The following is a 13,421-nucleotide window of genomic DNA, read 5'->3' as shown; positions in this document are numbered from 1 at the left end:
CTCAGGGGGTCTTTGCCCAAGTTAATCAAAGGCGGAAGAACAATATTAAGTGGAGTCTCTGGTAGTCCCTGGAAGGCAGCTGTGTGCTGCAACCCAAAGAGGACGCAATGAGAGCCTTGGCCGCGAAGCCTCGGGATACCACGACAGTTAGGGTTTCTTTGCTCAGTCCTACCGCTGTCACTTCTCACTGGGGCATTCGGCCCATGTCGAGCTAGGAGTGCCCAAGCCCTGAACCTTGTGTTCTGAGCGTCGTCCGGCATCCACCTCCAGTTCCCTGAGACTAGAACTCCCCAGGTGCCATCACCAGGGCTGGAGCTGGGTACCCCGCTGAGACGGGAAAGGAGGAGCTGCTAGGGGCCAGGGCGGGGAAGAGGAGATGAGCCGGGATGCGAGCTGGTCTCTAGGTGGTGCCAAATAATGGGGCCTAGACATGTCCCCTCCCTTGTGTGCTTCTGGTGTCTTGCTTTCCTTCCATCTCTTTGGTGAGGCCGAACGTGGCCGTGTCGAGGACTTAAAAAAATAGCAAAGCAGAAAGAGAAAGCGATCACTCCGACCCCTGGCTTCCGCGCCGCCGGGGAGGGGGCGGAGAAGCTGAGCCAGGCAGAGTCGCTCAGCACCCAGGCGACTCGCGAGTGGCGCGGAGCGGCCGGGCTCGCCTTTCTTCTTCTTTCCCCACCGCCTCCTTTTCCCCCCTTCTCTCTTTTCTGCTGGAGGGGGTGGGGATAGGAAAGAGAGATAGAGAAAGGAAATTTTTTTTCGAAGCATCCGAGCCAGTGAACCAGCTTGCGGCGGCCCATGGCTTCGCTGTACCAAAGGTTCACCGGCAAGATCAACACCTCGCGCTCCTTTCCGGCGCCCCCGGAGGCCAGTCGCCTCCTGGGTGGCCAGGGGCCTGAGGAGGACGCGGGTCCGAAGCCCCTAGGGCCGCAGGCGCCGGCGGCGGCGCCCCGGGAGCGAGGCAGTGCGGGTGGCCGGCCCCGGTTCCAGTACCAGGCTCGGAGCGACTGTGACGAGGAGGACGTAAGAGCACCGCGGTGGGTGGGTGGCGGTGGTGGGGGCTTCAGCGGGAGGTGAGGGCCTAGCGATTCCTGGGGGTCTCTGGGTTCCCTGCTCCTCTCTTCCCGTTCCCCCTGCTGTGCCGGAGCGCGCTCAGACACTCTCCTTGTCTCTCAGACACTCTCCTTGGCTCCCGATCTCAGTCACCATGGTCCGGAGTAGGTCTCTGCGGTGGTAGCCAGGAGTTGGTGGCTGGAGCAGGCAGGGTTTGGGAGCTGCGCCTGCTGGGATGTGGACTATGCTTGGAATTCACTAGATTCGTGGATGTCTGTTTGTAACCGCAGCCCGCCGTAGTTCCCAAGGAGGGAATTGAATCTGTGTATGCTTGGAGTTGTGCTTTATGTTTATTTTCCTGCTTTGAGGCTTAGGGAACAGCTGGTCCAGACTCCCTTTCCCTTCCTTCCCCTATCCAAGGTGGCCCTCCTCTCCACTCTGCGTTTCTTCCCCTTTTTTTCTGTCCTCAGACGTCTTCTCTCTCTATGCCTGAGGTTTATACCTGTGGTGTTCTTTTCCTGGAAAAAGAAAAGTCCTAACTTCTGAGCCCTGGACTCTGACCCAGACCCAATACAGCATTCCAAACTACTAAGTACCTGGCATGCTAATTTGGGCTGCAAGCCTGTGGGCCAGCAACTCTACTTGGGCCGTGCACCTTCCTTTAGAAGAAGTTCTAGGAGCAGTCCCTTACTCTCAAGTTCGGGCTTCAGAGACTGAATTTTCATACTACCCTAGAAATCAAGGAGTCTTATAGGGTACCAGTGGTTCCAGAGATGAAATGGGTTGACCTTCCATCAAGTCGGTGCCAAGAGGACTTTCAGGGAGGGAGAGTTTTGGAGACAAGTGCCAGGAGAGAGCCCTGAGGCAGGCAGGTCCGGTTTGACTGGTGCAACCCCTTAGAGAAGGGTGTGTGGTGTTTGAGTAGCTGGGATCCTTATGCAGTGCAATTCAGTAGCACCTGGGTCTTTGCCCAACTCTTAGATTTCCTCGCCCTTGTAGGGCAGCCCGTTGCCCCGAGGGAGCAGGAGGTGTGTCCCCAAAAACTGTAGGGTCTGGAGTAACTAGACTTCAGTGCTGCGCATGGGAGGACAAAATCCTTCCGTGTGTGGGGAGGTGGGGGGAGTTCTCAATTGTCAGATCTTACAGAACCAGTGAGGCCATGCTATTGTTAATAGTGTTTCGTTTTGTTCTGTGAGACATAGGGCCTGCCACAGAGGTGACAGGAGTTGAAGGCGGGCCCACAGTCCACAGCCAGGCATCAAGCATCTTTCTTTCTGGAAATTTCCAGATTCTCCTGGTTAGAAAGAGAAGCCAAAGACTAATATTGTCCCTCACTCCAGTGGGTCAGTCTGGAGGAAAAAGGACAAATTCTTCTTATATCTGGTTCAAACAACTAGAATTCCTTGAGAATGGCATCAAGCAATGATGAATTCTGGAGGATTCTGTTTGCTTAGGATCCTGGGGACATGACTGGGTTGCGATGCAGACAGGAAAGATGCACAGTCCCCTCCCTCCCAAATCTGGCTTAAAAGCTTTGGATTATGGGTCTGGAATGAGCTTGCTCTGCTAAGCAGGCTCTAGATGTCGCTAGGAGAAAGGACAGGCAGGGCTGGAAGCACCAGCTGGTCTCCGCCCATCTGGGTTGGGTTTGTTTGTTTGTTTTTTAAGATCCTAGCTGAGAGCATGCATCTCCTGCTTTTCATTGTGATCCATAGCCGGAGCTGCTGCTCAGATAAGTCAAAGTCTGAGCTCAGCTGCAGATCAGGGGTATTGAATCAGTGGGGCATGTGCCCACTCTGAGAACTCCAAAGGGGGCTCTCTCAAACTTAGATGTATCAAGTCCTGACATGGTGTTGTGTCCTGCAAAATATAGAAATGTGTGTCTGCATGCACCCATGCACATGGGCACTGGTCAAGTGTGTTAATGCACTGGGGTGTATATATTTTCCATTATTGGGTCAAAATAAGTGCATATTCTTCCTACAAAATAGCAGTTGTGTGGGATAAAGCAGTATGAGGGTTGTTCATAAGGAGCTTTATAGGTAATACAGGTGCCAAGTAGCGAATTCTTGATACACGAGTAGATTTTAACTGTTCTTGCCACAAAATCAACAAAAATAGTCATGTGAGGTAGTGGACATATTCATACTCATCAACCTTCCTAGTTCCTATATGTGCCCATAGTATTTTGGTGTTTACCTCCTATGTGAGCAAGGAAGTGTTAATTAAGTTTCAAATGTAGAGTTGAACCAACGATGCACAGCTAAATGTAGCTTCAATTTAAAAAACGTCTCTTGAAACGAAACAGAACAAAAAACTTCTCTTTTTTTTTTAAATTGGAGAAACATTTACCAAAAGGCAGATGCACAAATCAAACCATTTTCTTCTGAGAACAGAGGCTGCAGTTTGCTTGCAATCAAAGGTAACTGGTAAAGTTCTTGGGTTTAAAAACTGATAGACATGTCAATCTAATATTAGCATTTTTTTAAGCAAGCGGAAAGCAGAGCAAAAGATGTGTGACTGGTTAGAACTACTTTGCTTTGGTGAAGAGGAGGGAGGGACGGAGGGAGGGAAGGAGGGAGGGAGGAAGGCAGGGAAGGAGGGAGAGCTCATCCAGGAGCTTTAGGAACCTCAAAACTCAAAACTCCCTGTGGAGCTGTCCAAGGTGTTGAATGCTCTCTTCCCATTGGCTCATAGAAAATCTCCATCACTTGTATCTGAGTGAGCAGTCTGAACACAAGGCTGGTGACTTCATCACACGTCTATGTTCTGCCAGTCAGGCATAGCTGCTGCAATATGCAGTGTGTTGGTTTGCTTTATGTTGCTGAGATAAAACACTGATCCTTTGGGCTGAATTCTCCTATATCAATCATTAATCAAGAAAATGTCCTACAGAATTGCCTACAGGTCAATCTTATGGACACACATTCTCAATTGATGTTCTTTGTCTCAAATGACCCAAACTTGTGTCCAGCTAGCCAAAAGGGAGCCAAACACCAACCAGCACATATGGGAACAACTTTCCAGTCCTGCTCACCTGATGTTGGTAAATGGCATAACTTTAAAACACATTAGGCTTTACGTATCTTGTCCCTAGACCCAGAGATGGAGACAAAAGTGGTATTATAGTGCATAAAAATGTGCAAAAACAAACATGAAGACTGGGAGAGGACCCAGTGAATAAAGAGCTTGCCATACCAACATAAAGACCTGGGTTCAAAGCCCCTGAACACATGTAAAAGCTTACGATGTTAGAGTACTTGTCTATAATCTCAGTGACCCTGTAGAGAGATAGGAGGTAGAATCAGGAGAATCCCCAGCAGCCTGTGGGCCAGCTAGTCTGGTGTGTGCAGAGGGGAACAATGAGAGACCCTGCCTCAAATAAGGTGGGAAGAGATGAATAACACCTAAGGCCTATCTCTGGCCTCCGCTGAAGCACTGGGGTACTCCTCTAGTTTCCTTTCTGTCTCTGTGTCTCTCACACTTTATTAATTAAATAAAATAAACATGTCTGTGTATGACTGAAATGTAAGATACTCTACAAAGAATCACTCATAAAAATCTAGCCAACTCTGCCCAGAACACCCCTCCACTTAAGTTAAAGGACTAGTGATGAGCTAAGAAGGTATCGCACAAGTGCAGACACTGTTTGTGACCAATGACCTGTTTGTCACCTCTGCATCCAAAGATGACCTCTCTGGGTTGTGTCAGGGCTGATAAAAACTGCTAAATTAACAGGACCTGGAATCTCCTGAGAATAAGCCACAAGGCATACTGGTGGGGGAATCATCTTAATTTTGGATAGGTTAGTTGAGGTGGGGAGACCCACCCATTGTGGGCAGCACCATTCTCTGGGGTGGGATCATAGAGTACAGAGAAAGGAAGAAGTGAGCTGAGCACCAACCTTCATCAGTCTGAAACCTAACTGTGCACAGATGTTATGTGACCATCCATTGCAAACTCTGGTTGCTGCGACTTCTCCGCCATGACAGACTGCACTCTGAAAATATAAGTGAAGAATCAACGTTTCTCCCATAAGCATTGCAGAGGCATTCCACAACACTGCCGAGAAAAGACACTAACCTGGTGGGGCTGTCCTAAGGGTTAGAAATAAACCCAGAGGCTCTTCCATTTTAGCCAGTTCCCTTGCAAATTTTACATTTATTTAAACAAAATCCATTAGTTGGGCTACGCCTTTGAAGAAACAGTAGCCACTTTTACTTAAATTCATTGTGTAGAGTTAAAAAATAAGTTGACTCTAACAAGCTGCTGAAAGTGGCTTTTAGTGACGTGTAGTGCCTTGCTCTTGGAATTAACTGTGGCACATTTTCAAAGCGCCTCTTGTCAAGACTGTACTTGAACCTTTCTCTCCAGTCTCTGACATGGCTTTCAGAGTCCAGCACACTGCCACAGTGGTTTCTCTGTCAAGAATACATTGCCGCTTCTGCTTTCTTCATTTTCAGTGACTCACATTGTCCTAATGATATTAATATGCAGATGACCTGAATTTAAAACCACAAACCAGCCAGAGCTGAGATCCACTGATATACCACAGCCCATGATGTCAGTCAGCCCAACAGGTCCAAGTTCTCCATCCTGCCTGTCATTTTAGCCCCCATTCCATCCTCTTTGTCTCTAGCCTGATTTTTCAGTGGTATGATATCATGTGTCCATGGGATTTATCAGCTTTGTGACTGGCTTCTTAAGCAGTTTGCTACTGTCAAGATGTCCATATCCTCTGAAACTGTTTTTCACCAGCGTTAAGTAACTTTTAAGTTTTAATTGCGCATGATTTTACTACCATGATAAAAAAAAAAGGCTAAACCTTTCTGTTGTCCTCTCCTTCCCAGAATCTTCCTCGTCATGACATTGGCAGTGTCTAGAATACCCACCCCCAGAATGGGTATGGGGAATAAGGGAGTCATTTGGAGCTGTGACCAAGGAGGCACCCAGTGCTGCGGTATACCAGTGTACATTAATCTCCTCCTCAGAGGGACCTGCTGGGCAGATGCTGTGGGTACAGTAGAGGTGCTCATTGAGCCCGGCAGCTGCAGGACAGCTTACCATCATTACCTAGACCTTTTACAAACAGTTACGGTTAGTTTCCAGAGTCCTCCCCCATCCTGGCATGCCCTCTGCCCCCCGCCATCCACTTCTCATACAAGCGTTGATACTAGCTCCAGTTTCTATCCCCAATGGTCCTCTTTTCATCATCTTCTTTGGGTGTAGATTTGCACCCTGTGCCATGGTTACTACACAGTCCACACACAGTATGTCACAGGTGTGCTGTCAACCTCTTGATATGACGTCCGTACCATCAAATGATTTTCCCTTGTCTCAGTGCCATCCTAACCTTTGTTCTAGATGAGAGCCTTCTATTCTTCAAAGCTTTGCACCGTACGCTTTTCATAGTACTGTATGAGTTCTCCCTCCTTTCTTCCCTCGCTCCTTCTCTTCTTTTTCAACTCCCTCTACCCATCTCTCCCACCTTCCATCTTCCTGCGCCCCCTTGATCCCTTTCTGATCTCAGCCTTAGTTCTTTGGCAAATCCTTTCCTCCTACTACTCTTTAAAGTTTGGGTCTCTGGTGTTCTATTCATCTCCTTCATGCTTTTTTTCACCTTTGTGCAAAGGGAACACAGTGCATCCCGTGGCTCCTGCCGGAAGATTGTAAGGACACCTTTGTTTCTCAGGACATTGCCTCTCTGAAGATAATTTGCTTTTGCCTTTTTTGGGGGGGTAAGTGGGCAATTCTAGAATTGCTAGGGCTGTGGGATAACTAGCATGATTGCTCTGCCAAGCTCTCATAAGTCATGTCAGCAGCTTTGCAGATTATAGCAAAACATCTGCATGAATAGGTCACTAATTCCAATTGAAACTCAGCATAAACACACATGAACCACATTCCCCAGTGTTCAGGATCCTTTCTTGTATTAAGATTTTTACTAGGTGAGCTTTGAGTCCTCTTACCTCCCTGTCACATCATCTCATAGCTCACCACCGGATTTTTTTAATTTAAAAATATTTTTAAATTCCAAATTTTATTTAGATTGTTACTGGAGACTATATTAACACGATGACAACAGTGCTTAGGTGAAGTCATTGGTCACTTCGCTTAGCTATAAATTCACTAAAAATTGGCCAGAGTCCATGCTATGCACAAAGCAAGGATGTATAAAGTTCTTCCCTCTGAGCGCAGCGAATGCAGCCACAGGAAGCAGAAAATGTTAGCAGACAGTAGCACATTCCTCTGCACAAAGAGGCAGTGCCAGCAGAATGAGGAGTGGAGCTAAAATCAGCAGCAAGGATGCTTCCTCTCTGTTCTGCACCTGCAAGCTCCAGCAGCCCCGCCCTGTCTCATGTCACCTGCACATTGCCTTGACCTCGGAGAGAAACCAGGCAAGGAAATTACCTTTGCACTTGCAGCATTAACAAGAATAGGCTTCCCTGGCTTGTTATTGGGCGGGTCAGTTGTGAACCACAGCAAACAAATTTTGACATGTTAACAAGGTTTTGCTCTTTAAAACTAGCAAAAAAAAATGTGTCTGTGAAGCAGGAATGTGATCTCTTCCCAGGGGACATGAGCTGTTGGCAGTAAGGGATTTTGAGGTAGGTATGAAAGCCAAATTTACATGGCATGGTATTTTTTTTTAATTGCTGCCAACACACATTTCCAAATTTTACATGGATCTGTTACCTATAGGTTAATGAGACGCTGGAGTATTCAAATTTAATAATATTAATTTTGTGTCTATGCTGTTGGCTCATTTCCCCTATGAGACGAACCATGAACCTTCTTATATCACTAGTGGTTACGGGTTGTTTTAGATGCCGGCCCTAGATGGCCTTTTTTTTTACCCTTCCATAAGTAAAACTTTTCCATTTCTTACCCAAAGCTTTTCATCCTTTACAGTCGGATTGATGAATGAGTTTAATTTTTGTGAGCAACTGGCAGGAGTTGCTGAGTGAGATGTACATGCTGATTGTAGCCGACCCTGCTCCTTTTAATTACTCTGACGATAATAATGCATTCATCAAGTGCCGGAGAACTGCTTCCCTCGATGTACGATATCGATCCTCTCGTGCAGTGCTGCCTATAAAAATAATAATCCTGTGATCCTTTTAAAATTAAACTCTGGTTAATAAATTGGATGTTAAGGGCACAGGGGGACCTGCATGCCACGTCATGGTTTTCTTCCATTTCAAGCTTATTGATTTGATTTTATAGAGATGTAAAATACATGTGTCATTTCCCAGGAACAGCTTCTGCAATGTTGTCCTTAAAATTAGGTCCAGCATTCTGAACTTACTTTGGTGGAATTTTTTTTTTGATTGATAGCCTCTAGCTTTATAGATGACGACAGCACAATCAAGTAGATGACACCGGGCAAATCACCCAGGTTTCTAGACTCCTAGTCTCGTTCTTCCTTGTTTTCCTGTGTGTGCCTCTGTAGTTGAGCTGGGAAATTGGTGTAATTATGTCAGTGAGTTAGAAATGGGGTCCAGAGAGATGGCTTGGTGGTTAAGGAATGGAGTTTGATTCCTAGCACCCACATGGTGGCCAACAACCATCTGTAACTCCTTCTCCAAGGGATCTGATGCTCCCTCTTGACTCCTACAGATACCCTCATACGTGTGTGTGTGTGTGTGTGTGTGTGTGTGTGTGCATACACACAGACACACATAAAAGTTTAAATATATGGCCATAAAATATAAGCCTAACTATTTTGATTCCGGGTGGTTATACTGTTTGCCGGGGGATGCCGGGCCAGCTTTGTTGTATGGCTGTAAGATTCTTTCACTTCCCTCAGTAGTTTTCCTTCTGCACAGGATAAACAGCTCTGTGTTCTTTAGTATCACTCATATGCACCTCAAGCCTAGCAAGAGTTTATTTTTGTTCCACCACAGTGGTGAACATGCAAACACACGTATGCACACACACACATGCATGCACACACAGAGACATACACACACAGGAAAGCGAGACTTCTACAAGATGCAGGGAGTGATGGTATAGGTGTAGAGAGATGCCTGGCTCCCTGGACTTGCAGAGGCTTCGTTTTAGGAGTAAAGCTCTCAGCAGGTCCTTGAGGGAAATAAACACTTAACAGTGTACAAAGGAGGGCGAGTCCCCTGTCTCCAGCTACAAACCCTCTTAGCTTCTGTCTCTGGCAGGGGCACATAAACTTATCTCAGGCAGTACTAGGTGAGCCTATAGACAGCTGCAGATGTTTGGAAGTTAGAAAGCTGCCCTGGCTCTAAGCCTAGTGGGAATGGAAAATAGAAACACACACACACACAAACACACACACACACACACACACACACACACACCATGCACATTTATTTTAATTCAAATGAAGCCTATTTTTTAAGATCATCAAAGCCATTGCAGAAATCAATTTTTAATCTTCTATAGTGGTTAGATGGTTAGATTTCATGTCAACATCAGCATTTACCTTAGATAAGTTGGGGCCAATTTTTAATGTAATACTAATTTTTAAAAGTGGAATAAAGGATATAGATTTCTGCCCCAACTGAGATGGGAAAGTGAGATTTTTTTTCTGTCTCCTGCTCTCCACCATTGTGGAAAAGTTTAAAGACAGAGCCAATGGAATAAGCATAGCAGCTTTCAAACAGCAATGGCCTCCTCACTGCGTTACCCACAGTCTATGCAGTAATCTTGTATCCCTCTCACATCAACAGCGTATGCATGTAGCTTCATTAACCTTTCTCCATGAAATGCACAAAGAGTGCACCTAATGATAATTCATGTGCCCCACATACTATATACACAGTCTCCTAACCTCCGATAGCCCCTCTATTAGAGACAATCTGTGAAGGAATAGATCAGAAGGAGGAGGGGTTTGGCAAGCACTTGGAACCAGGGCCCTTTACTAAGGGGAGAGGTTGGAAGACAGACAGAGGTGGAGGCCTTGCTCCAGCTGCCTGAAGACATGGGCATGGAAGAAAGTATAGCACCTCTGATGGAAGCTCGGAGAACCATGTCTGGTTTGCTGTACCTTCCTGCCCATCTGTCTGTCTAGAAGGCAGTGATGTTGCAGACTGTGCTGAACTTTGTTCTGAGAAGCATGTTGGTGACCTCATCCCAGTCTAGTTACTCTGAGCGGCCTGTAACAGAGGACAAGTGTCTTTCTTCTGTGTGGCAGGTCATCTTTTATTTCTTGGCCCTAATGGGTTAGGTCATGATGGAGTGATGGGTACACAGAATGCTTCCTGAAATTTTTAAAAATATGTGTGTGTATATGTGTGTCTATGTGTGCGTGCATGCACGTGTGTATCCTATGTGTGCCTGGTGTCAGAAGAGGTCAGAAGGCACAGATCCCCTGGTACTGGAGTCACATACAGATATGAGTTGCCATGTGGGTGCTGGAAATTGAACCCTGGTCCTCTCTAAGAGCAGCCAGTGCTCTTAACTCTCCAGCCCCATCTCTGAACTTTGAAGGCAAATACCTCCCTTCCTGTATCTCACAAGCTTTGCCATTCTCTGATAAGCTGATGTGGAAATTGCCCACAGGAAGGCAGCAGAGGCTGGAGTGCTGGGGCACATGGGCCTCATGGCTTCTTTCTCAGGGAAGGAAAAAAAGGGTGCTAGAGCCTGTGTGGGATGTGTGAGGAGCTGGTCAGTCCCGGGGGCAGGACTGGGCAGGCCTCTAGGTTGCCAGCAGTGCGTGGCAGCCTCCTAAAGGTCTGCAGTGGTTCATTAGGAAGGTAGCCTCCAAGAGATCTGAGTGGAGGCTGTAAAGGCAGAGCAACAGAGGGCCTGAGGCAGGCCCTCAGGGTTGAAGTGTCTGGTATGGAAAATTTAATTACCTTGTCCAAGCATTTGGCATTGTTTCTTGTTGCCACAATACATGGGTTTGGACCAAGGCTGTTTTCAGCTTAGAAGGTGAAGGCTGTGTGCTTGAGCATTTCCCTTCAACACAATCCCCACCTCCACCCCCAGTTATTATTGTGCCTGGGAATGTTTGATTTCTACTCTGTATATGGAAAGGGCTCTTGGGGAGTCTCTTCCTCATTTCCAAAATTTTAGCTCTTCCAAAAGGATGGGAAATTCAACCCACCCCCCACAACCTGACCCCTGCCACTAGTTGTCTGTTAAAGAAGGGGATGTTGGAGAAGGCAGGGCACTGTTTCTATAGAAACCAAGCTGCTGATACTGCAGGGTCTCTGGCTTCTGTGTTGGGCAGCTGGCCTTACTGAATACAAAGTCACCCACATTATTCCTCATTGCGTCTTCTGGCTTTCTTTAGCTGGTGTCAATCAGCGTGGGACAGGAGGGGACCGCAGGAGAATCCTGAGGTGGCTCGCACCCCCAGTGACCTCGCTAAGCCTGCTGGCTTCCATTTCACTACCTCAGGGAAACCGGCATCTCACACTCTGGGATTCTGTACTGCAGAGGTTCATCCCAGAGTCCCAGGATGCAAGGGGGACTTTGAGTGTCACTGGCAGCCTCTCTGCATTAACATTCTCTGCCTAGCTCCTGAGAAGCATCGTCCTTCTTAAATAGGTCCCTTTCCCAAGTCCAGTCCACAGGTGGCTTCCTTGGGTCCTGTTCCTAGCATGGGTGCCTGCCCTTCAGGAACCCTGCATAATTAGATCCACTTGCAAGGCAAGCTCCACCCCAGGCAGGACCGCCTCATCTCACTGAGAGCAACGATGTGAAGGTGTGATATGCTTTGTCCTTTGATGGCATCTGTCTCAGTGGTTCTCACTCTACCAAAAACATTGGCTCATCTACTACCATTCTCCTCGACCCCCTACCCCAACACGTACCTTTATCCACTGGCTGCTCCCATAGGCTGAGGTTCAGTTTCCTGGAAGATCACTTTCTCAAGAATTCCAGCCCATCCTCCCTGGTTAGAATTGGAGCCTAGCCCACTTGCTGCACCCGGGATCCCCCACCTCACCATCATTTGATCTTCCCTTGCCATCGTGTTCAGCACTCTCTGATATATTATAGAATATACTTATTGTGCCTCTTTCCATTGCCAGAATCTTGGCGAAGCTGCGAATAAGGACTTTGGGCTGTTTTGTTATCAAACACACAGTGCCCTAAACAAGGGATTAGTCTGTGAAATGACTGAGTGAGGGTACCAGACCTGAGATGCCTCCCATCCCTTCCACCAGAATAAGCCTGTTCTCTTTAATCCTACTGTTGTCAGTTTGCCTTTCTGTTTTGGTTTATGGTCTCTTTTTAAATACGATGCTCGGGATTTAATTCGGAGTCTGAAGCATGCTAGTTACGCCGGCATGTTGAGCTATCATGTTAAAATTGAAAGCAAAATTTTTAAACTTTTCCTTTGGCCTTTTCTCCGGTGTCTGAAAGGGAAGTCTCTTTTTGATTCCCAGGCTTCTGGGGCAAGCAGAGGTTCTTTTTGACTGCTCAGCCTAAGCGAACAGATGGGCAAGTGGTTGTTAGGAAAAGAGCAGCATGGGGACTAGAGGTGGCTCAGCAGGTAAGAGAAAGCACTGCTCTTCCAGAGGACTCAGGTTTGGCTTTTCAGAACCCACCACTGACTGCTTCATAGTTGCTGTAACTCCAGTTCCAGGCGATCACATGCCCTCTTGTGGTCTGCATGGGCATAGCATTCATGTATACATACACTTCTACACATACACACACATACATACACATACTTATAGTTTTTTAATCTTATAAAAATAATAGCAGAATTTATTTTATAAAAACAACATTTAACATTTATAATGTCCTGTGTTGTTTTAATAAATTTGACAAGTAGGGGTTCAATTAAATTGGTCTCTAACCATTTTGCTCATTTTTCTTGTTGCTGTTGATGTTGGAGAATAGTGAAGAGTCCCACAAAGGAAAGTGGTTCCTATAAGAGCAGCATGGCCCTGAGTCACTTTGATCAGAACTTTGCATTACCTCACTCAATATAATTGAAAGGAAAATTAAAAAAAAAACACACAGCTTCTTTTTCTATGATCACATCTTGATCTGACAGGTAGGAAATCAAATGAGAGTATTTTTGAACCCTGCATCATTAGAGGGAAACTTAAATTCCCAGACCAAATGCAATGTTTCTGCCAGGAAAAAAAAATGTTCTTGGATTCTGTAATGTCTCTGAAATTGCCTGAGGCTCTCTGGCTGTGCACAGCACCCATTTCTATGATAATGTAATCAGATCAGTCTTGAAGAATGGAGCCGGAGCTGGCAGCTCGACCTTTACCTTATCTCTGCCCCTCTACAGATGAACATGGGCACCTGCCCCTCAGGCAATGTCAGGGCTGCAAGAGACCAAAATGTATAGGACAAAGGTCTGCAGCTGCCAGACAGGGTCAGGTGAGGTCTGGGTTCTGGATGCTTGCATATCTGCACTCCCTACA

The 13,421-nt window shown here is 46.6% G+C and overlaps 1 protein-coding gene across 2 annotated transcripts in view; it reads left to right on the top strand.

Annotated features, from left to right (window-relative positions):
• Nucleotides 1–795: 795 nt before the first annotated feature.
• Nucleotides 796–13,421, top strand: part of Dpp6 (dipeptidyl peptidase like 6) — a 655,432-nt gene continuing 642,806 nt past the window's right edge. For both annotated transcript variants that reach the window (XM_038318722.1, XM_038318721.1), the window contains exon 1: nt 796–1,020. In XM_038318722.1, coding sequence (XP_038174650.1) covers nt 796–1,020 — 225 coding nt within the window. The remainder of the gene's footprint in view (nt 1,021–13,421) is intronic.

This window comes from Arvicola amphibius, chromosome 2 (genome assembly GCF_903992535.2).
Source record: "Arvicola amphibius chromosome 2, mArvAmp1.2, whole genome shotgun sequence".
In the NCBI taxonomy this organism is placed as follows: domain Eukaryota; kingdom Metazoa; phylum Chordata; class Mammalia; order Rodentia; family Cricetidae; genus Arvicola; species Arvicola amphibius.
Note: the sequence above shows the minus strand (reverse complement) of the source record. Positions and strands in the feature narration are given on the sequence as shown.